General features: G+C 37.8%; 2 protein-coding genes and 1 non-coding gene across 3 annotated transcripts in view; 2 read left to right on the top strand and 1 right to left on the bottom strand.

The window, feature by feature from the left end:
* Positions 1–450: 450 nt before the first annotated feature.
* pros (homeobox protein prospero) overlaps positions 451–25467 on the top strand; it is a 145961-nt gene continuing 120944 nt past the window's right edge. Inside the window, exon 1 of the mRNA XM_089836062.1 lies at positions 451–1116. The gene's annotated coding sequence lies outside the window, so the exon portion shown is untranslated. The remainder of the gene's footprint in view (positions 1117–25467) is intronic.
* On the bottom strand, positions 10010–11620 carry LOC149678033 (uncharacterized). The gene is made up of 2 exons (XM_089837054.1): positions 11427–11620; positions 10010–10563 (listed from the first exon to the last, which is right to left on the bottom strand). The coding sequence occupies exon 2, from the start codon at positions 10555–10557 to the stop codon at positions 10054–10056; it is 504 nt and encodes a 167-aa protein (XP_089693180.1). The 5' UTR covers positions 10558–10563; positions 11427–11620; the 3' UTR covers positions 10010–10053.
* On the top strand, positions 16069–16231 carry LOC149678034 (U1 spliceosomal RNA). The gene has a single exon (XR_016366349.1). It is a non-coding gene; the product is annotated as a U1 spliceosomal RNA (small nuclear RNA).

Below are 25467 nucleotides of genomic sequence, written 5' to 3' on the forward strand. Positions count from 1 at the left end.
CCATAAAATGAATTACTTGGCGCCCGACTCGCTCTGTCGCTCAAAAATTCACCGTTTCTTTAGCCTCTTGGAGAACGATGGGACGGATGGAGGATGGGGAAGATGGCCTATCACATGAATAAAAAGTCGCGAATGTGACGTCACGTACCTTATTTTTCAAAATTAAGACATATAATTATACCCAGTAACCGAAGTTTAAGTTTAAACTATTTTATATTATTGTGTTTGGAGTAATAATATATCGTATTTAGTTTAATTACATCTATTGATTACGATAATTACAAGCATCATCCTAGATGCTTCATTCATTCCCTTGGAAGAAATTAGTACAGTGCTGGAAAAAAGTAATAATTTTACGATAGAAATTTTCGGAATTTTACGGGACTCTTAATTTAGTACAATTAAATCCGTATAGATGCTAATTATTTTGATTTATGTAGAAATTACCACAGATGACCCTCAGACTTTTAACATTTAACAGGTGTTTACGTGTGCTTATGTACGGCTCTTAAGATTATGTCCATCCCTGACTCCCTGTACAAAATGACGTAATTGGAAATTCAAACCGGCGTTTATCGAATAATGATGCATTTCTCTATGAAATATTTTGCCTATTTCGATAGTAAAATACGATATATGCCTCGCATTATTATAATGTATTAATATGCTAGTTAATTACGTGCTAATTGTAAAGTTAAATAGTTTGAAAATTCAAATATAACCAAGGAGCAAAAAAAAAATTGTATTCCGGTAAGACTGTTGATCACGTGATACCCCTCAGCAAATCAAATCCGAGAAGAAGGGTCTCGCTCAGTTAACTTGATGGTCATCGGACGTTCAAAGTTTATTGATGTTTTTAAATATGTTTAATCTTAATTTTAAGGACTATTATCTTCTACGGACATTGCGCGTTATGTTTTAAGTGACTTGTGAAAGTGTTAATCGCGTTGTGACGGAATTACTCTCATCTTTGTGACTTGTGACTTGTGGTTTTTGTAAACTTTAAACTTTTGAGAACACTATCGGATGCCGAGGATTTTTTTTGGACGGGACGGTGTACGGGAAGGGATCTACGGCCTACGGGAGAAACGTCTTCGTGCACGGAAGCTGTTGACGGTAAGTCGTAAAAACAATACATTTTCAATTAGCAAGGCTTAGCATGTTATATTTTGGCGGGATAAGTTCGAAAACAACTTTATTGGGTTAGGAGAGCATGTTTTGATTTTTGAATTCTAGTTAATTTAGTAATAGGCCTAAGTTGTTTCTGCTTAGAGGTAAAAGGTTAAAGTTCAATGCATTTTTGTATAAAGCTTGCGTAATTAATTTTGAAATTATGGTTAAATTGTATTTAATGTGAGGTAAATGTCATGTTAGGTAGCCCTACTACTGATAATCGCCCCTTACATGTAAGAACTACTTCAATTATGACGTAACAACTTGTTACTATTGTTATCCTGCGTTGTGTAGTGCTTTATAAGGTATAAAATGGCGCTGGTGACGTAATAGGGAGATGCTGGGTGGGAAAATAATTAAGGTTTACCTACCAAAATAGAACTATTCAATATGACGTCATTGCTCTTCGAATTTTAAATCGTGACGTCACTACTGTGCCTTGGAATTTATCGTCGGTGCTGTAAATGGAGACAGATGGCGTTACGGTCTATGCCATATAAGAGTGGTGGGGGAATGAAATAACTTTTTGCGACTTTTTGTGACGTCACTTTTGTGGAATTTAGCTGGTGTTTTTTTGTGAGGGATTAATTACTTGGTTAACACGGCTAAATGGCTCCGTTAATTTGGAACCTCTGGAAAGAAACTCCGACCATTAATAATGCTTCTTTCCAGTCGTTTCTTTGAATCCCAGTCTCTTAATCGGGATTCAACACTCCCCCCCCCCCGTACCGAGGGATCGCGCATTTGCCCACGTCATAACAGATGAATTTCTATCTGAAATATTTCCCTGATAATTTGTAATTTTTATTTCCTGATTATTATTTGGGAGTTCCGTGTGTTTTTCATATTTCTGGGGAATTATTCATTTTTGACCGATGTCCTAGCCGAACTCAATGCACTGTCAAAGCTGAACTCTTTTGAACTCGGGTGTACACAGAGATCCAGAGCGTCTACCCCCTCGGTCCTAGCCCTCTTTAGTTTATCACTTTAGCTGCAAATGAGGCGAAGAGAGGACAATGTCCTTCTTCTTTAGTCGCACTTTTTAATTTCCACTGAGACAGTGCGGTGCGTGGTGCATCATGGGTAGCTCTTCTTTCCGCGACAATAATTAGCGGAATAGTTCATGTGACTTGGACCACTGCTGCTCTAGACTTTCCTCTGGTGGTGGTATCCCAAGTTTTAAGTTCTAAAATGAAATAAAGAACTAAGTATGCACGCACGCCCCGGCCCTTTCTCTAGGTAGCTGGCAAAGGCTTAGGTTGGTTGGGGGACTTGGCCTAGTTGTATAGTAAAAGGAAGGAACTTGGTTGGGCTTGGTAGGGGGGTAGGGGTCGCTGGCGAACCAAGAAGGGTGAGATTGTCGTTGGCAAAGGTAATTGAGAATGGATTTAAAACTGCTTAATCATTTCCGCAACTAAAACTACCCCCCCCCTTCCTAGCCAAAGCATCCCCCCCCCCATATACTGAATGCCACGACGACGTATCTTTCTAAATTTTATGAATTGGTTTGTTTTGCACAATTTGAGTTCTGTTTAATTGGGGTTTGGTTGCCTTGCTTGCTTGCGTCAGGGAGAACCGGCAGAGGTCAGGGAGTTTAAAAATAGGTTAGGGAAATTAATAATGAGCGAAACTGTCAGGGAGTTTGACGAATTTCAACGAAGTCAGGGAGTTTAATAATAGGTTGAAAGGTCAGGGTGTTTGAAAATAGGTTAAAAGGTCAGGGAGTTTGAAAATAGGTTAAAAGTTCAGGGAGTTTCATGAATTTTAATGAAATCAGGGAGCTTATAAATTGGTTAAAAGGTCAGGGAATTTCACGAATTTTAATGAAATTAGGGAATTTGAAGATAGGTTAAAAGATCAGGGAAATTTAAAATGAGCGACAATGTCAGGGAGTTTCATGAATTTTAATGAAATCAGGGAGCTTATAAATTGGTTAAAAGGTCAGGGAATTTCACGAATTTTAATGAAATTAGGGAATTTGAAGATAGGTTAAAAGATCAGGGAAATTTAAAATGAGCGACAATGTCAGGGAATTTCATGAATTTCAATGCGCTTGTTTATAAGGCAGTAATATTATTTTTAACAAATATCCCTTAATTATAACATTGACAATCAATCAACATTTGTTTTCCCAAAAAATATAATAATCAGGGAAAATGAATTTCAATTTCATATCCTGGCAATCAACCCTTCCTTCAATTTCGTAAAACAAACCCCACAATAATATTAATTAACTTTATAACAAACACTTGCGACATTTTTCCTCTAAAATTCAAGTTACATCCACTATCTTTTGGGTGTCCTTTCCTTTTCTAACGTTTTCTCTGTTGAACACCTTTTGGTTTCCGCTACTATTTTTGTAACCCTGGTTTGGGGGAAGGGGTTAGGGGGTTATTACCAAAGACGGACGGGGGAAAGAACCCCCCGCTTCAGACTCAGTGTCTTTTTCTCAACGGTGTTGAAACTTACTTGAAACTGAAAGCTCGAGTCACTTTTAGAAAATTTAATTCCGGACGGTTTTAACGACTTGACAGATGGACTCCTTCCTCTTCTAGTATACACTCGGTTGCAAGCTAAGAAGGCGATCCTATTCCCATTGGAAAAGCGCCTTTTCAATGCTAATTTAGGTTACTTTCAAGACTGCGAATGCCGTCCTTAATTCTTGGTCTGGATTTTTCCCCCGAATTTTCCTTATCTTTAATAGAATATTTGTCAAGAGCTAATTCGACCAGATTATATATTTCATTTTCAATTTAAGAAAGGGGTTGAATTTGCATTGGTTTATACGGGGAATGTGTTCGTTTTAAGAATGAGAGGTTTTATAAAACGGACTTATTTTGAGATTGCGAAGTTTCGCGGTGGTTTTAAAATGGTTTTAATTTATGTTAAGAACTTTTAATTGGTTCAGAGGAGATGCGGTGTAGTGTGCTCTGTGTGTATATCATAGTGGCAAATGCAAATAGAAATTAAGAGAAAGTGGATGTGAAAGTTTACGTGGTGCCCAGCGTGAGGTTTACGAATTTCACAGCGAAAAATTTTAAAATTCATATCTTCTATATCTATATAAATCAAAGTCCTGACAGACTGACTGATAATCAACACCCAGTCCAAACCGCTTGCCCTTGAAGGCTGAAAATTTGCAGGAACGTTACTCATAAGTAGTAGTAGGCGCGTACTAAGAAAGATTTCCCCCCAAATCCGCCGCCATCTTAATAAATGGCGCCCAGAAATGTAAAAACATCTTCTCTATGCAACAACGTCCGTCCGTTTCAACCGATTTCGCAAATATTTAGTACACTGCTTTCCTTTAATCTATAGACGGTCTGAATGGTCTTTCGGGTTCGATTTGTTGCCATCTTTTTAAATGGCGGCCAGAAATTTAAAAAGCCTTCTTTATGGAAGATAATGTCCGCGTGAAAAGTAATCAAAAAAAAAAAATACATTCCGACGGGCTGACGGGCAACGCCGAGTGCCTTCGATCCTAGGGCACGGCTACAAAAATATTAGTCGAATCAGTAAAATGTACGCATTCTTTATATCATTTTGATGGAAGTTCTTATTACACGCGAGCGACGTCGCGGTTAACAGCTAGTGTGTTATATGGCTATGAAATCCGCCGCGAAGGATTTTCCTGAAAGTTCTGTTAAGCCTCGTGGTTATGACGTTTGAAGTCTCTCGTATAAGTCTTATTTTATGTTAAACTAAAACCACTTTGAAGTTAGTTTTAGCACTTAAGTTGATTGGTTTATAAGAATTGGGCGATTCTGTTCAAACTTCTGAGCCAGTATTTTCTTGTTCTCTAAGAATCGAAGGCGTTTCCTTGATACCTATTTCTTTTTTCCTTAAAAGTTTTCCTCAATCTGTCCAAACTTAAATTTAGTATTAATATTCCGAAATCGCCTTTTAGATGTCTTATTTTTATTGATTTCATTTCGAACTTTACTCATAGATATGTTGACTTTACTTCGATTCCTCTCTAGGTTGCGTGTCATATTCCCTTTAAATAAATATATTCACTATGAAAATAGGGGGCATAGATTTTTGTAAATATGATCCGAGGGGTCGGTCACTCCGTGTAATCGGTTTGTATACCACTGTACCTTTGACAGTGCCAAAATTATTACACGTAATTTTTTTAATGGAAATCTGATTACGCGTAATCTTTAAAAGCCCTGCCCTTGGCAGTGCTAAAATGATTACAAATGATTACACAGTAAATCTGACAGTAATTAGCCCCTCGATATCAGTTCAGACAATTGTCTGTTATATGGATCCATCGATTCAATATGCAAATGTACCTAAATCTTATTGGATTTGATCTCCTGGGGGGCTTTACGATAATTGTTGCAAATGATTTCCATATCATATATTTCTTTCCTTATCGGATTTTGAAAACTTTTTTTTTGATCGTTTCGTGATTTCTTCGCTTAGCTCGACTTTCAATTGATTAAGTACAAATCAATTGCGATACAAATGCTTCATGATTTCAATAAAAGATATTCAGAATAATGTCAACAGTTATTGATATAATATTCACGAAATATGCCGAAAAATGTCCGGTTCTCAAAGCTCTAAGAGGTTATACTGTATATTGAGTGTTTCTGATAAATTAAAGTTATGGGGATGTTCTTTGGGAAATAAATTTTGAATCAGGTATGTTCTATCTCCATTTTGTCATAACAAGGGACACTGTTTTCGAGTTATGATTTGATTAGTGGTTTAGGGATGTTCTAAAATTTCGAAATGATGTTGTGAGATGATCGCATTTAGGACCTAAGTAATATAACAATTTCCAAAGTTCAAAAAATACCAAAATATTATTGAATTAAAAATTTGCATTTATAAAAGACACTTAAAGGCGCTTTCATTGAATAATATTTCATTTCTTTTAACCCAATTAAGCGGAGGCTACAAAAATTTAAAAACCTCAATTAACCGTCCAAATTAGAAGCTTTTGAAATTTTTAACGAAAAACTTGAAACGAAAAATCCCTAAAAGCAAAGTATACATACACAGTCTTCTATTTCTTTGCTTGGCCATCCATATACGAGATTTAGAACTGCGTATTAATACGCCTTATACCTTAATAGTGCACAGTTCTGACGTGGTTGGGGTGCAGAAGGACACTCTTACCAGTATGTGACCGACCATCTTGGTCCTAAAACGAATGTCTAATCAAATTTAGGACCACCGTTCTCGCTCTTTCTCTCTCTATAGAAAATTCTGTTATTTTTGGCTGCTTTGCAAGTTAGTTGCGACATGGATCCCATAAACCCTCTATAGAGGACTTGAAAATTGTGATAACTTTGCAATACAAATATGTATACAGAGTGTAGGATCTGTATTCGTTTCTAGTATACCAACTTACCAAGGTCACTTTCAAGAAAAGATTTATACCTTCAAAGTTATCAATTACTGTTTAAAGGTAGCCATGCACCACGAGTTGGGGAAGTCATTGAAAATAATGTTAGCTGACTTCCTGGTACCCCTGTCCTCTTTGGAATGGTATGAAAGAGTCCATGCATGGGAAGCGGCCGGCACTCGGGAATGTACTGTTCTGTTCTGTCGCGCAAATAAAAGTTCTTAAACGAAAGAGAACTACGTCTCCTCTCAGTCCTCTGGCTCTGGCTAAAAGGAAACGTCATACTAATAGAGTCCAATGGAGCGACCGTGTTAAAAGAGTTACCCCCTCTCCCTGTCCCCTTCATCCCTCTCCTCTCCTTCAAGGGGGGACACAAGGAAGCAAGGAGGACACTTCCCTATTGCCAATTAAGCGACCGAAAAGGAGGCTTCACCCCCCCACCCCGCTCCCCCCACCGCCTCGACCATCTTTCTATATTAAAATATCTTGGCGATGTATATATGCGAAATGGCTGTATGAACTGAAGGGGGACAGGGGGTAGGGGCTGTTACCCCATAGATATAAGAAATATTAATATCAATTAAACTAAAATCGCCTAAAGACGACTAGAATTGCGTCTTACACCAGCATCATCTTAAATAATTTACTTAAGTGAACAAGTTGATCAATACCTTAAGTTTGAACTATTGCCGATCGACTATTGCACCCATTTGCAGACCGCTACGGCCTTTACTTTTCCTGCAAAATAGGTTTTAGAAAAGCTAGATGACAGTCCCAACTTGGAACAGTCGGCCCTAAAATGGAACACCCCTTCCTAACTTGGAACAGTCAGCCCTAAAATGGAACACTCCCTTCCTAACTTGGAACAGTTAGCCCTAAAATGGAACACCCCCTTCCTAACTTGGAACAGTTAGCCTTAAAATGGAACACCCCCTTCCTAACTTGGAACACCCCCTTCCTATAACTTGGAACGCCCAAATCCAAGTTATAGGTATACAGATTTTGAGTTTGTTTATTGGGGATATCTATGGGGGACGGTGCGTTCTTAATTTCTGGTATGGGGGATGGGAAACTTTTAAACATATTTGCCAAGCGGATTCCTATAAAGGGCTTAAAAGGAAGCCTTAGTTGTTGCCATTGCCATTGCGGCTCGTCGTCCCGCTCTGAAGCCTAGCTCCTTTGAAAAGCTTTTAGTTTCAATATAGAGCTAGGAGTTCCTATGTCTCTCTCCGTTCCGGTTCTATCCGCCTTGTCCCTTGGTGATGACCCAATCTTTTCTCGCTTCTTTACGCCGCGCCTTTCAATATGACGTGATGCGCCAATTCACCTCACCGCTACGACGTACGCCCCAAAAACATGTAGATACGAACGTTTGACTAGATCCTAGCTTCCTAAATACAAGAATATGGTAACTAACTAAAATAAACGATGCTGTTAAGTGTCCACTCCTACAGAATTCACCTCGACGATGTCCGAGTTTGTCCTCCAGTACCTTTAGGACCAACTGCTTAAAACTTATTTTCGAAAACAACAAAATATTAGTGTTTCCCTTCCTTGTTGCATTAACAGTGTAAATGTTTCATTTGAGATTTTACAATTAGAGAGAGGTTAAGAAGTTCACTAAAGAAATAGCTCTCCTTCAAACGTCAATGCATTGCAATACACGTTTTTTCAATTTTTTGTCAATTTTTCCAAAGACACTATTGCGTTTTAACTCCCCTTGACTTCATCTCTGGATTAATTAGATCGCCATTCAATTTCATTTATTCATTGCTAAACTAACTTCAGGGGCCCGTGGACCCCAACTTAATTCAAGCGTCTGATTTGTCCATCCATAGTCCTCGACTTACGGTTAGCGCCAGTAGATAAAGTTGTGCGGACTGACAAATACGGAGTTAAAATAAGCCATCCAACACCTTTGGAATAAATTAAGATACCACCTTCTTGAAATTAAAAAAAGGTAAAAAATAAAAAATCCAGTTGAGATACTTAGTGAATAGCTAGTGTCGTCGGTAAGCATGCATCTTTTGCTATATGCAGAATGAATAGGAAAGGGTTGAAAACGTCTTTCTAACATATAAGGTAGGGGACTGTACGTCTCCGGGGAGTTCTTAGAAGCCTTCTTTAATTGCGCAATTACGGGGCTGATTTCATTTCACCATCTACTTACTCAACCCCCCCCCCCTCCCCCCTTCCCCTTGGGGGGGGGAGAGGGATGGCGGTGGCGGGAAGACCCAATTACGAGGTCCAAAGGATGGATGGATACCAGCTTCTCAGGAGCTCCTTTGTAAGGAAATAAAGCAGTCGGAGAGTAGTGATCTAGCAGCCCATCCACGGCAGCTCCCGATGGACTGCCTGACTGCCTGAACAGTCTCAGCTCGTCTTAAATGTAGGGACTATTTGCTTTGAGGACGTTTATGAAGGAGGAAAGCTATCATCGTGATGCGATTGCGATGATGAAAAGAGCGTCTTTGAAAGGGGCCGATTTGGAGGAACGTTCAACAAGCATTCGCTTTCCCTTTCAATTGACTTAAAGAAAACTCACCCCCCCCCCCCCACCGCCGATAATATCAACCCTTCCTCTACCAAGTACACTCCCTGTTACTTGGTCCTCGAGTTTTAAATTTAGAAATAAAATTATACATAGGTATGTATAATTCTTGAAAGTTTCGGCGTACGTGATGTCCTAATCTATATGAAAATATTCACTTTGGTCTCCATTTTTTTGGACAAAATTTTGGAATGCAATACAGTATAATGGTTGTTTAGTAGCAAAATAACTGTCTAACCCACCACCGCGTTGCAATATCTTTGCTCTTCCTGTGTTATCCTATCTAAACTAATTTGCTTCTCCAGTAAAATCCCATAAAACAGCAAAAATAATTCCAATCCTATAAAACAGCAAAATAATTCAAATCCTATAAAACAGCAAAATAATTCCAATCCTATAAAACAGCAAAATAATTCCAATCCTATAAAACAGCAAAATAATTCCAATACTATAAAACAGCAAAATAATTCCAATCCTATAAAACAGCAAAATAATTCCAATCCTATAAAACAGCAAAATAACTTCAATCCTATAAAACAGCAAAATAATTCCAATCCTATAAAACAGCAAAATAATTTCAATCCTATAAAACAGCAGAATAATTTCAATCCTATAAAACAGTAAAATAATTTCAATCCTATAAAACAACAAAATAATTTCAATCCTATGAAACAGCAAAATAATTTCAATCCTATAAAACAGCAGAATAATTTCAATCCTATGAAACAGGAAAATAATTTCAATCCTATGAAACAGCAGAATAATTTCAATCCAATGAAACAGCAAAATAATTCCAATCCTATAAAACAGCAAAATAACTTCAATCCTATAAAACAGCAAAATAATTCCAATCCTATAAAGCAGCAAAATAATTTCTTATATTTTAAGATTAAGAATAAAAGTGCGCCGTAGAGGAAATATCAAATGCGAATATTTATTTCCACTTGGATTAATTACAATTATTTGTTTAATCAATTTCTTTTCGGCTAATGTAACCGTCGTTGTTGACGTCGAGTTGTTTGAATTCGTCCTTGACGTTCGTTAAAATTCTTTGTTTATCGGGTTGCGATTGCAGCCAATCCTGGAACTCGGGTAGATTGATCATGTGATCTCCGTCCGTGTCCGCTTCAGCCATGATCTCGTCGATGTGTTCTCGGTCGCCTTGCAATTGCTCTTCCTCGGTTACTTGGTTATATTCGTTGCCGTACAGGCTGTCCCACGCGCGTTTCGGGCAATTGCAGTTGACGCAACCGACGCCCGTTCGGCAATCGCCTTTGCATTTACAACAGAAAGGGTTGCACTTTCCTTTTCCGCAACAAGGCGTTTTTACGGTGCAATCATCGCACATGCCGTTCATTGCCATGCAATTCAATTTGCATTTCGACACGCAACAGTGCCCTTGGCTTTCCGTGGGATAATTCGCCAGGAAGACGATGGCAATTAGAATTGCCGATGCTATTACGGACTTCATGACTTCCTGCCAAACAAATTGAATATTGTCAGAGTTATTTTTTGGCGTATAAATTCTATATTTTTTAGCCTGTCCTATAATATCCTATAAAATTTCATGAATTGTCCTATAAATTCATGAATTGTCCTATAAATTCATGAATTGTCCTATAAATTTATGTATTGTCCTATAAATTCATGAATTGCTCTATAAATTCATGTATTGTCCTATAAATTCATGAATTGCTCTATAAATTCATGAATTGCTCTATAAATTCATGAATTGCTCTATAGTTTCATGAATTGCTCTATAAATTCATGAATTGCTCTATAAATTCATGAATTGCTCTATAAATTCATGAATTGCTCTATAAATATATGAATTGCTCTATAAATTCATGAATTGCTCTATAAATTCATGAATTGCTCTATAAATTCATGAATTGCTCTATAAATTTATGAATTGCTCTATAAATTTATGAATTGCTCTATAAATTTATGAATTGATCTATAAATTCATGAATTGTCCTATAAATTCATGTATTGTCCTATAAATTTATGAATTGCTCTATAAATTCATGAATTGCTCTATAAATTCATGAATTGTCCTATAAATTCATGAAATTATATATTTATTCCTATATTTTCCTATAAAAACACATGATTTTTTCTCCTATAAAATCCTATAATTTCGGGAGAAAAAATTCCTATTTCTCCTAATTTTAAATTAAAATTTTTGGCTTCATGAGCATGTCTATGGGCTAATTACTCTCCAATTTCTTTTTAAATAATCTTAGAATTGCTTTTAATGAGTGAATCTCTTTTACACACTTATTGCTCCAAGTGTCCCTCGAAAATCGTGGGGCGCAGCTAACCGAATTTTAAACTTACCTAATTTGTGTGGCTACGATAAGTTGCGATGAAAACCACTCGGTGTGTTCACGCTATCACTTCAACAACTAAACTGTTTAATAAAACTTGAAAATTTAATTCTAATTCCCCTTTTCCGCAGTACTATCGGATTTCATAAAATCCTTAATTTGCATAGATATTATTTTCAAGAACATCCGATTAACTTTCGAGTTTTTAAAACTTCAAACGTTGCGGTTAAAATTTATATTAGAAAAGCAATCGTCGTGTATCGATAATTATCGTATGACATCGAACGTTTTTATTCGTTACTTGGCATATATGTCTACGAGTAAGGTCAAATTTACTGACAAAATCTTTAAAATCTTTGAAATCGCAAATTATTTTAGCGGATTTAGGCAAAATTAAGGCTGACGTTTGATGAATGGTTTTTATAATTTTAAAACTTGACAAGCGTATCAGGTGATAATTAAAATAATTTCGCTTTTGTTTGGATTTTTACGAATCACTTGATATTTAATACGTTATTTGATTAGTTTATTTTCTAACCAAGTTGAAATTATGTTCATTTCAATTTGTTATTACGATCTAAGGAGTCTTTTAAGACAGATCATCTTTAAAAGACTTTAAATATTAACTTGGGTAAGTTTAGTTTATACCTAACCCCTATACCCCTTAAAATAAATAAAACAGTATTTGTTATTAAAATTGGACATTTTTAATTGAAAATGGATATTTTGACTTTTCTTAAAAATTAAACTTGAACTTTTCTAAAAAATTAAATTTGAATTTTGCTAAAAAATTAAATTTGAATTTTTCTAAAAAAATAAATTTGAATTTTTCTAAAAAAATAAATTTGAATTTTTCTAAAAAAATAAATTTGAACTTTTCTAAAAAATTAAATTTGAATTTTGCTAAAAAATTAAATTTGAATTTTTCTAAAAAAATAAATTTGAATTTTTCTAAAAATATAAATTTGAATTTTTCTAAAAAAATAAATTTGAACTTTTCTAAAAAATTAAATTTGAATTTTGCTAAAAAAATAAATTTGAATTTTTCTAAAAAAATAAATTTGAACTTTTCTAAAAAATAAATTTGACCTTTTCTAAAAAAATAAATTTGAACTTTTCTAAAAAATAAATTTGACCTTTTCTAAAAAATTTAATTTGGACTTTTGTCAGTTTCACTGATTTTTTGTTCGAAAACTTTCTTCAATATCCATCCACTCAAAGCTGGTTGTTAAGATTCGCAAAATGAATTCTATGATCACTCTAACGCTGGTGGCCAGCGTGGTCGTACTGCTCTCAACCAATCAGGGTGTCGAAGGATTATGTTGCGGCGCTCCTTGCCTCTTCAGCAACTGCCTGGCCTGGACTCACCATTGCAACGATTGCACCAAAGGGACTCCATACTGCGCAACTGGTAAATGCAATATCTTCGGTTGCAATTGCGCTGGCAAGTGTCGCTCGGGCAAAGGTTGCGACAAGTGCCTGTGTCCCAAGTCCTCGTCTCCCTTCCCCGGATTGGGCCGAACCGGACAATGCCCGATAAACAAGACCGTCCCCGTTCAGGAATTGCGCGTCATGCAAGAGCAGAGTCAAGCACATTTGAAACATATCTTCGCCGTAGCTGATGGCGACCGAGACGGACGCCTGCAATTGCGAGAGGCCGTGCAATGGGTCACCAATCAACATAGGCTAATGGGTTATCCAGTGCCCCAAGATGTCCAAAGGCAAGTCCAATTGCTGGACAAGGACGCCGATGGTTATCTAACTCAGTGGGAAATTGATGGCTCGAACTAAATATTGCCATGCACTTGAATCAAACGCTTGTTAAATTGTCAATATAAAGCATTTAATAGATTTTGGATTAAAAGTAAAATATGATTTTCGTTTGAATTTGTTCTTTGATTTGTTTTTGTTAATTCCAGGGAGCCCAGCGGTTCTATATTTTTCAACGCGTCCTATATTATCCTATAATTTCATGAAAGGTCCTATAATATACTATATTTTTGACTTAGTCCAAGTTTTCGTATAGTTTAGCATTGAGTTCCTCTTTTCAAATAAAATCCATTTTCTTATTTATTTTGTTAGATTTTTCTACATAGCACTTTTGTCCTATATTTTCCTATAAAAACACTTCATTTTCTCCTATAAAATCCTATAATTCAGGGGGGAAAAATTCCTATTTTTCCTATAAGGGATTAAAATTTTTGGCTGGGTTCTTAATTACACAGGTCCTATAAGTATTTTCTCATAACACGTGACCTACCGGCAATTAATTCTAAAATATTAATTGGATAATTAGTGAATTAATTCTTGGGGACATTTTAATTTAATTCGATATAAAATTGGCCATTAATATTAAATTACACTTTTACTAGCTGTGTCAATCTCTAAGCTAGTTAAGGAAGAAAAAATATCTTGGGGAGAGAGGGGGGGGTTACCCCTGGAATCCCCTTTGAACCCCTTTGAGATTTCTACAAGGCAGGCAAAGAAAGTACAAACGGGGTAAAAGGAAAAAAAAAAAAAAAATAATGTGGTGGGAGGGATGGAGGGAAGCTGAGGAGGAAGATGGGCCTTCTCCCAAAGAAGGGAGGCAGGAGATAAGGGATCGAGAGCATCCTCGGAAATTTGAGGGGTCGCTCACTTAACCAAAGAGGCGCTAACCTTTAGTTTAAATCAGTCTGACTTTGCTCTAAGAACGAAGCTGACATTACATGTTCCCATTCAAAGAAAATGGTATAATTTCGTGATGAGATTTTTTGGATAATTTTAAAATTACCACTGTTACCGGTAAAAACCTGGAAAAGTCGGGGAGTTTAATTTAACCACGGGTGTCAGGGAAATTTAAAATTGGGGAATTTCGTCTTGGAACGGTAATTTTTCGTATAATAGAATAGTACTTGCCTATCTGTTGTTTGTTGTTAAATGAATTTGACCATAATTGTCACCTAGGCTGGTCCAGTTGGAAACTTGCAATAGGTTATCAAACTATATTTGGAAACACTTATCTACTGTAGAAAATGAACCAAATATTACATGAAACCATAAGATATGTTGGCCATCCATAAGTTTGTTTAATTAATCTCTGGTAACTTAGAAACTGAACGGCTTGTAATTTCGAAGTGAGTGAGTGACGTAGGTCATAGATTCAGGGTAAAGCGCGAGGGAGGCCTGGTGAGTGAGGCGCTGCTGTCAAATTTGGGCTTAGTAATGCACAGACTAAATAGGACCTAGATGGAACTTGGTCCTGCATGCAAAATTAACCACCACCGAGAGTACTTAGGACTTCAATTGACTCGCTTAATTGTCGTTCTCCTTCTCGAACTAGTTATCTCGAGAACTGTAAGTCCATCTCAGTAGCATTACGAACTTGTATAGGTAGTGCCATTCATACTTATCATTTAACATATCACCTATAAACTTATGGTGAAACCAAGCTTACCTTTCGTGTAAATTTCAAATATATCCTTCAATTATTAGTCTATCGCGATTAAAATTAACTAATTCAGTTGAAATTTAATTTAACAATATAATCTTCTATACGTAAGCTTTAAAATTAAAAAGCGCTATTTCTTCAATCAACTTGTAAGTTGTGACTAAAGCGAAAAGGCATATTCCGGATGTTTTCTTAGAATGAAACCTTGTTGGGGGGAGGGGAGGCATCCCCTGGGGGGTGAGTGGGGGTTAAGTTAGTCGAGATTAGGTAAAGAGGAAGGAGGGAGGGGGTTCCGGGGGACGCAACTTCTTTTTCCTTTTAATACGGTGGGGGCGAGGGGTTTCAATGTACACAAGGAATGGGGGTTGGGGGTGCTTGAACAAGAAAAGGAAAGATTTCTCTTACGACGTGATGATGCTTGTAGCGGAAAACCCTATTTAACTCAAGGTGGTTTACAACACCACCCCATCTCTACCTCCCACACACACCACCATCGCCTTTTTTAGCTCCTCTACAAAATTCAACTTGAAACGCATTCGTTTGAGATTTAGGATCGCAACTTTGAACTTAGTAATAATGAAAGAGTGCTTAAGAAATTTTAACAGTAAGTGCGTTGGGCTGGGAGGGAATCAAATTCAACGGAAGCTTCCCCCCCCTTTCACTGGCTCCGTTAGTTCCCCACATGCGCAATAGAGAAAACAAAATGAGAGAGAAATTTGTTTACAACCACCAGGGTTTGTACGGAACCTGGATAAGTCAGGGATAATGGAAAATAGGGAAAAAAGTCAGACATAAGTCATGGATTTGAAAAAGTTTCCTAAAACGTCAGGGAAATGTCAGGGATTTCGTTTGTTATATCAAACCATGATTGCTTCGAGCAATGCAAAATATGAGACAGATGCAATTATGAAGTGGGCTCTGGTAAATACCTTAAAATGGTCCCAGGGATATAGGCAACATTTGGTCAGGGATTTTGAATGTAAAAATTTCCACTGACCACGGAGGCAGTTCTTACCATATTCATTTGACTTTCATTCGTAAAGAATCACGTGACGACTATCTCCTCCGGTTTTTGCGCCGAGTTAGGTGCGCGTGTGACAAACGGTAACCACTGTGCCGTTCAAATTAACTTCCTGCTTTGACTCTCTTCCTTTCTATGTACCTCCTCTATGATTTGGTTTGGAATTATGCTCGTATTTCTGCGAGCACTTTCTGATGTAAAATGCGACCTGGTGTCGATGCGGCCTTGATCTTTGAGGAGGCGGGCTGGGGCGAGACCCGATCACTGCACCCCGATCGAGTTGACCCTCACCACTATCGTTAATCGTGATCAGTGGGGCGTATTATTTTTGGTAGCGGGGGTCGTGCGTTCGCGCTCACCCCCAAACGCACATTTAAGTAAATTCAAAACTAAACGCCGTGACTTGTACCCCATATATTCGAATTAGTCTGAATAAACATGATTTTAATCGTTGTTAAATCCAAATACTTTAATGTATTCATATTTCTTGTGATTCCAATGTAATGGTTTTAACCACGTTAACTTTGAATCCATATTTACCCGTGGCGTATGCAATTCTAATATCTTTCGACATTTTTGCTGTTTGAAGAGCGAAGCGGATGATCAAACATTGAAGCAAAATTGCTCAATTTAAGTCTGCTAACGGCATTTTCAACGGTTCGATCCCAAATTACTTGTCCCATTCTGTTTCCCGGGTTTATTTCAAGTCCCTACGTCATATATTTGTCCCGAATCCCGAGTAGTTGGGATTGGATACTCGTCTTAAGGCGAGCGTGCATCTTCGGAGATCTCCTTTTCCCTTTTACCGCGAAGGATTATTGGCATCGCTGTCTCGTATTTCGCAGAAAAAATCGGCGTGTGCGCTTCGATGTAGACTTATTAGGGGAAATCTTGTTATAGACGTTCGAAACAGGTGGGAAAATATTGTTCGACGTTACCGAAGTTGGTATAAAACGCGATTGCTGGCTTTGGGAGATTTTAGTTTCATTTTAAAGATACGTTTCATATCGTACACTAAAATGGGAACCTCCGCTGCTCTCGCCTGTTTTGCCTTCGTCTTGTTGGCCATGAATTTCGCCACGTATTTCGCCGAAGAAGAAATGACAGGCACTGAAATGTTATTGAATGGTAAGTGTAGTTCGTATTTCTTGAACTCTCCCGGATTATATGAAAGCTATAATTTTGTTTAATAGCGACGTGTGAAAACAAAACTGTACATGAGGCGTTTGATTCCTGCTATAAGGAAAATGTCACACCCATGGTAAATACAAACACATATTTAGCTGCTTAAAAACAAATTCATTAGCGAAAACTAGCCGAGATCAGAGTAAAATTATAAAATCCGTATTGAAAGAAAAGGAAATTACGTTATCAGAGGTTTGACACGATATCTCCGAACTAATGAATTGTGGGCTTGACCACTGGAAAAAAGAAAACCCGGGTCATTTCTCTTACCCCAAATTCGCCTTAGATTCCGGCGGGGTTGGACACTTACACCAAATCCCGTGCTTCAAAGAGGAAATTTCGTTGGCTTTTTTGGGAGTGGAGATACATTATTTGTTACGATATTTCTTCGTCACTTAATTTTTTCTCGTTAAAACAGATGAAAGATATCTCCTCATTTTGTGGTAAAAATGTCGGTATCAAAGGGGAATTTTCAATGACATCACTGTTCGATGTTTCCTGCGTCCAAGGAGGAGCGAAACACTTTGATCAGGTGATTACAAAGACGTTTTGCTATTGAGAAATCCGCGTATAATTTTCCAACTTTGGGCTTTTTCATTTAAAAGCTAATGCAAATTTTATTTTTATTGATGGCTCCAGTTTTTCGAATGCGTTAACGATCAAAAGTTTGCGAGGGTATGACTTCATGCGTCATTAAATTTAATTAAGCTAGGTTTAATTGAGTTTAAAATTTTTTAGAACATATCGTCCGAAATGTGGGCGAAAGATTCGCAATTTTTAGTAAGTGAAAGCTTGTCGTAATTATGCACTTGAAAATGATACGGTTCTTGGTATAGCGCCTAACTCAGTAATGTTTTTTTACTTTGATCAGGATTGTCTCGATGAACTTGATTCTTGGTCGAAATGAATTATTATTATAAATGAATGTAAAATTTGAAATAAAGTTAAAAATATTATAACACTTTGACTACCCTTTTAATAAAATAAATCGAGAACGTAGCGTGCTGGGGCGATACCCGATCATTGCACCCCTGATCGGGTTGACCATCACCACTATCACTAATCGTGATCAGTGGGGCGTACTAATTTTGGTAGCGGGGGAGCATCGTGCGTTTTCACCCCCTTCTACGTAAAGGCATATAATTAACCCTGACCTTATGAAGACTGATCGTTATGCATTAGTTTGGTTTCATTTCCTGTTTGGTGAACAAAGTAAGGTCTGAAACAATATTTACTGTTAAGACTAGTATTGCGATATCTTTCGAAATTTGTCTGTTTGAATTTAAGTACACTTGTTTTAAACAGTTGAATAAGCATTCATTTCGTTTGACAAAATTTTAGTCAAACTTCCTATTAAGCATCGTAATCTTCATTAAAAGCATACGTTAATTATAAGTGACCATAAGTTAAACGCATTTAAGAAAATGTAGCCGCTGTTTCTTTTGATGAAAACAAGCGCCATATTGGAGACGATCAGAATAGAAGCTGGTCCAAATAATATTATGTTTTGCATTACAATCTGAATTCAAACATGAGAATTACCTATGATTCAGTCACCCAAATAAATACATACCCCATTCCGTTTTCGCGCGAATATTTGCCGAATTCCGAGCCGTTACTCTACTTAAGGCGAGCGGGCATCTTCAGTTAATGTCTTTTCCCTGTTGCAAAGGGCGAACGATTTTTTCGACACAATGCTAACTTATGGGGGAAATGATGTTACAGGCTTTTGAAGCAGGTGGGAAAATATTGTAAAGTTGGTATAAAACGCGACTGCTGGACTTGGGAGATTTTACTTTGAATTTGAAGACACGTTTCATATCGTTACACACAAAAATGGAAATCCCCGCTGCTCTGGCCTGTTTTGCCTTCATTCTGTTGGCCATGAATTTCGCCACGTATTTCGCCGAAGAGGAAATGACACGCACTGAAAAGGTGATGAAAGGTAAGTGTAGTTCGTATTTACTGAACTCTCCCTGATTGTATGAAAGCTGTAATTTTGCTTATTAATAGTTTTGTGCGGAAACGAAACTGTGCATGAGGCGTTTGATTTCTGCCATAAGGAAAAGGCCTCACCCTTGGTAACTACAAACACAGTTTTAGCTGCTTAAAAACAACGTTTCCGATAATTCAAGATATAATATTTCTAAGAAGTAACTCTGGGTTTTGTAAAAGAGTGTCGGCTTGACCACCGAGAAATAATCTTCGGGTCCATTTTCCTTATCACCCCAATTCGCCACCAAATCCCTTCCGCTCGCTTCAATGAGTCAATGGCGTCGGCTTCTTTGGAAGCGTCAGACCCCTCGGGAGAGACAATTATGGTTTCTTCAACTCTTGATTTTGTTCATTTTAAAACAGATGAAAGAACTGCTCCCACTTTGCGCTAAAAATGTTGGTATCAAAGGAGAGTTTTCTTTTAAATCACTGTTCAATGCTTCCTGCGTCGAAGGAGGAGCAAAAATATTTACACAGGTTATTTCGAAAAACCGCTTTAGTTTGTTGGAAAAACTATGGATTCCACGTATTCGATATTCGTCGAGTCCCGAACCGAATCCCCTGGTACGTCTTAGTCCGTGTGTGAATTGTTGACACAAGGCGAAGAGTCGGTACTCGGCAAATAGCGAATGCGGAATGAATTTAAGCGAGTATCCCTAGATAATCTCAACATCTAACTCTTGCTTTTTCATTTAAACACTAATTGAAATTTATTTAATTTTATTGATGGCGCTAGTTTTATGATTGCACTCGGAAAGAATTGTCTGAACGGGTATGTTTTAATCTGTCCTTTATTAAATCTAATTAAGTCCATTTTAATAACCGTAAAAAATGCAAACCGTGTTCCTAGAAAATATCCCCAGAAATGTGGGAGAAAGAAGTGCAACCCACTTTGGTAAGTCGAAGCCTGCGCGCAATGATACACCTTATCAAGGTGAAATTATTATTTTTTGCTTTTCATCAGGATTGTATGCAAGTTAAAACTGGCAACTAAGCCGAAATAACTTGGAATTGGAGTTAAAAATGAATGTACAATTTGAAATAAAGTTCAAAATATTACAAAACTTTGACTACCTTTTTAGTAAATCGAAAACATAGCGTGCAGAGGCGAGACCCGATCAGCGTATCACTAACCCTGACCTTAGATGAGGACTGAATAAATATGGTGTTAATCGTTACAATATTGGCCTTATTTCCTGTATGGTGAACAAAGTAAAGTCTGAAACAATATTTACTGTAAGACAAGTATTGCAATTTCTTACGAATCGAAATTTGTCCGTTTGAAGTACAGTTGTTTTAAACAGTTGAATAAACATCCATTTTGATCAACAAATTTTAGTCGAATAATGTCTTTCTCTTGCGTGACTTACACTTTAATAATTGTAATCATCATTTAAAGCATACGTTAATTATAAATCAAGATAAGTTAAACCCAATTAAATAGAAATATTTTCTATTGATGAAAACGTTGGCCGTCTTGAAGAGGATTAGGATAGAAGCTGGTCCGAATAACATTTTTAGTATTACTATTTGAATCCAAAAATAAGAATTTCCCGTGATTCAATCCCATTCCGTTTTCGCGCGAGACTATTTGCCGAATCCCGAGCCACTACTCGTGTTAAGGCAAGCGCGCATCTTCGGTTAATGCCTTTTTCCTTTTGCTATGGCGCGAACGATTTTTTTGACACAGTGCTAAGTTGCTAACTTACCGGGGCCATCATGTTATAGACTTTTGAAGCAGGTGGGAAAATATTGTTCGCCATTTCCGAAGTTGGTATAAAGCGAGTCCGGTCTTGCAGAGATTTCACTCTCATTTGAAGATACATTTCAAATCGTACACACAAAAATGGAAACCCCCGCTGCTCTCGCCTGTTTTTCCTTCGTCTTGTTGGCCATGAATTTCGCCACGTATTTCGCCGAAGAGAAACAGACAGTCAGTGAAGAGGACTTGAAACGTAATTGTAGTTCGTATTTCTTGAACTCTCCCGGATTACATAAAAGCTGTAATTTTGTTTATCGATAGCATTTTGTGAAGACAAAAGTATTGAGGCGGTGGATTTATGCTATAAGGAAAAGGCCTTTCCCGTGGTAAATACAAACATACGTTTAGTTGATTAAAAACAACGTGATAGCGGTGGAAAGATGTCGATGATTCGTGATATGATTTCGAAGAAGCATAACGTAGGGTTTTGTAAAGGAGTGCTGGCTTGACCACACAGAAATAATCTTCGGGTCCATTTTCCTTATCACCCCACCCCAATTCGCCACCAAATCCCGTACGCTCGCTTCAACGAGTGAATCATGGCGTTGGCATCTTTGGAAGTGTTGGACCCCTCGGAAGATACATTAATTGTTTATTCTACACTTGATTTTGTTCATTTTAAAACAGATGAAAGAAATTTACACACTCTGCTATAAAAATGCCGGTTTTAAAGGAGACTTTTCTAATAAAATACTGATGGAAGTTTCCTGCGTCAAAGGAGGATCGAAAACATTTTCCCAGGTTATTTCCAAGTCGATTTAGTTTGTTGGAAAAACACGAATTCGATATTCGTCGAGTCCCGAGCCGAATCCAATGGTACGTCGGTACTCGGCAAATAGCGAAAGCGTGGCAACGAATTTAAGCCAGTACTCCTAGATAATCCCAACTCGCGCTTTTACATTTAAACACTAATTGAAATTTATTTAACTTTATTGACGGCGCTAGTTTTATGATTGCCTTGATAAAGAAGTGTCTGAACGGGTATGTCTTAATTTATCCTTTATTAAATCTAATTAACTCCCGTTTAATTGACGTTAAAAATGCAAACCGTATTCCTAGAAAATACCGGGATACATGTGGGACGGAAAGAGGCAACCCTATTTTGTAAGTCGAAGCTTGCGCGCATTGATACACCTAATCAGGATGAAAGCAGTTCTTTCTTTTAACATCGAACATTAATTATATTTTTTACGTCATGCAGGATTGTCAAGAAGAAAAACTAAAGCTGAAATAACTTGGAATTGGAATTATAAAAATCAATGTACAATTTGAAATAAAGTTCAAAATATTATAACACTTTGACTACCCTTTTAATAAATCGAAAACATAGCGAGTTGGGGCGAGGTCCGATCGAGTTGACCCTCACTATGATCATGATCAGTAGCGGGGGGGGGGATCGTACGTTCACTTTCACCCCCCAATACATAAACATTCAAATTTAAAGACGTACTATTAACCCTGACCAGGGATAGATAGACTTTTTTAAGACGGAATGGGTAACAGGGTTATGTCGGGTGCGCGTCCTAGTCCACGATCCCCTTACCCGTGACGGAGGGGTATGAAAGAAGAGGCGGGTCTTATTTTTGTTATGGCGTTGTATGTATATCCGGGTCAAATAAACGTCGTCTGCCCCTTCGTCTGCCAAGTTGGAATGCGCTCGGATTGTAATTTTTGAAATAACATTGTTTAAAAATGGAAGTTACACAAGACATAGGGCTTGCAACTGAAAAAAAAAACTAGGAAGACCCAAGAAAATTAAAAGTGAGTTAGAATTCAGTAAAAGTCTTCATAGATATTACAGCACGAACAGGTTTTAACCAAACACTAAGCTCAAAAAACTCCTGACCATTCACTAAGCCTTGGTTAACTTCATCAAATTCGTTTACAAAATCATGAGGATAGTAGAAATGATTGGCTTAAGAAAGAATTAGCGAACACTTTTCACCTTTACAGATGTACTCCAAATCCAAAACACCGGCACCAAATTCACTAACTACCTTCTTAATTGCTATTAAAAACAATTCCCGAATAATTACCGGACCCTTGCATTTAGACGGCTCCATTTTGAACCCCTGCGAAGACGCTTATCTGTACAACCATAGCCCACTCGATCCGCGCTCCAAAGCTATAGCGCGAGCAGCTTGCGTCGTGACGCGCGTGATCGAGTGGGCTATGGTACAACGCAAGAGGGGTCGTAGTCATAGCGACAGAGCTAAACAGGAATTACGTATTTTTGACCCTCCTTGTCAGCAACGTCACCAATACGTAGTTTTTGTGAGCCAATAAGATAATTTAATTTTTTGGTTACGTGTTGAAGGAAGGGACTATATACTCGTCTATGAGTCGGACTGAAGTAAAGGCCAAACATTGTTTATTCCGTCTTAAAAAAGTCTATCTATCCCTGCCCTGACCTTAGATGAAGACTGAATAAATAAATAAATTATTAGATATTTGGTCTCATTTCCTGTATACGCATTTGAACGGTTTGAACAACTGAAAGCCTGAAACAATATTTACTTATAAGTCTTGTATCGAAATTTCTTACAAAACTCGGCTGTTTGAAACGATTGAACAAGCATCAAAGGAATATTTGTAAATTTTATCATTGCAATAAAGCTTACGTCAATATATCCCGAGCTAACAAGGAAATGTAAAGAATATTTACTCTTTAGGGCCTTGACTGGGATTCACTAATGTGCTTCCCGAATGTTTGTGCTCTTACCCGCGGCGTCGCTCTCGTGTAATAAGAACTTCCATCAAAATGATATAAAGAATGGGTAGATTTTACTGATTCGACTAATATTTTTGTAGCACCCTAGGACTAGCGAAGGCACTCGGCGTTGCCCGTCAGCCCCTACGGTTGCATTTTTTATTTTTACTACTTTTCACGCGGACATTATTCCATAAAGAAGGGTTTTTAAATTTCTGGCCGCCATTTCGAAAGATGGCAACAAATCGAACCCGAAAGACCGCAATTCAGCCCGTCTATAGGTTAAAGGAAACCAGTGTACTAAATATTTGCGAAATCGGTTGAAACGTGGCGCGGACTTTGTTGCATAGAGAAGATTTTTTACATTTCTGGGCGCCATTTATTAAGATGGCGGCGGATTGGGGTAAATCTTTCTTAGTACGCGCCTACTACTTACGAGTAACGTTCCTGCAAATTTCCAGCCTTCTAGGGCAAGCGGTGCGGTTTGGGCTGGGAGTTGATTATAAGTCAGTCAGTCAGTCAGGACTTTGATTTATATAGATATAGATTTTATTTAAAGATATTAGATTTGTACCCTGAAAGAGCTGGAAATATCTGACTATTTATTGACAACTAAATTAGCTCAAAGAGATTTCATAATCGTGTATCATGGCTTAGTGGGTAGAGCCGTTGAATGCCAATGCTTAAAGGATCAATCTTCGAAGTGGTCAGTGCCCGATGAAGTCGTGTCCAATGAAGCTCATGCTCAGATACCGTAGTTATTTTTTTATAGTTAGTTTTTAAAGCAAATAAGATTTAGTCAAACGAAGCACAGTTGTATATGAATCGATTGTGTAGTGGTTATCGCATCCGCTTCGCACTCGGATAGTCGCGGGTTCGAGACCGCGTAGGCGCAGCCAAGTTTTTTATGCTCGTTAGTTTTTAGAGATAGTTTTTAATTCAAATAAGATTTAGTCAAACGATTTGTGTTTCTATATGTATTTGTTGTGTAGTGGTTATCGCATCCGCTTCACACTCGGAAGGACCCGGGTTCGATATCACGTGGGTGCGGAGAAATTCTTTTATGCTCGTTTGTTTAAATTGACAACTAAATTAGCTCAAAAAGAGTTCAGAGGTCGGTATCCCAATTGGGGTCGGTCCTTCATGAGGTCGGTATCCCAATTGGGGTCGGTACCTCAAGAGGTCCGTACCCCAATCGGGGTCGGTACCTCAAGAGGTCCGTACCCCAATCGGGGTCGGTACCTCAAGAGGTCCGTACCCCAATCGGGGTCAGTACCTCAAGAGGTCCGTACCCCAATTGGGGTCAGTACCTCATGAGGTCGGTATCCCATGTGGGGTCAGTACCTTTTTTTCTTGAGGAGTGGTTGTCTCATCCGCCCCAAATCCGGAGAGGCCCGGGTTCGATACCGCGTAGGTGCGCCGAAGTTTTTTAAGCTTTCTAGTTCAAATTGACAACTAAATTAGCTCAAATAGCGTTCAGCAGCGTGTATCATGGCGCTGTTGGTAGCGCCATTGAATGCCTGAAAGATTAATCTTCGAAGATGGTCATTACCCAATGAAGTCTTGTCTAATTAAGATAGAAGTTATTTTTTATAGTTAGTTTTTAATTCACATAAGATTTAGTCAAACGATGCCTTCATGTATATGGGTCTGCTGTGTAGTGGTTATCTCACCGGCTTCACAAGCGGAAGGCCCCGGGTTCGAGACCACGTGGGTGCGGAGAAATTCTTTTATGTTCGTTTGTTTAAATTTACGAGGGTGTTATACTTATCATTTAACATATCTTATAAACTTATGATAATTCAGGGGTGAAACTAAGTGATAAACGATGGTGGTCCATCTTGTTTCCATCTTCTAGGTCGGTGCGCGTGGGCGTATGCAGTCCCTGGGGCCAAAGTTAAACAAGAACATTTGCTTTTTTCATTTAGCTCCTTGGCCCTTCTCCCTT

This window comes from Phalangium opilio, unplaced genomic scaffold (genome assembly GCF_054372755.1).
Source record: "Phalangium opilio isolate 3A_F unplaced genomic scaffold, DU_Popi_V2 ptg000042l_1, whole genome shotgun sequence".
Classification (NCBI taxonomy): Eukaryota; Metazoa; Arthropoda; class Arachnida; order Opiliones; family Phalangiidae; genus Phalangium; species Phalangium opilio.

What these genes read in the sequence shown, in the direction of transcription:
- LOC149678033 (XM_089837054.1), bottom strand. Translation starts at nt 10,557, where the DNA reads ATGAAGTCCGTAATAGCATCGGCAATTCTAATTGCCATCGTCTTCCTG.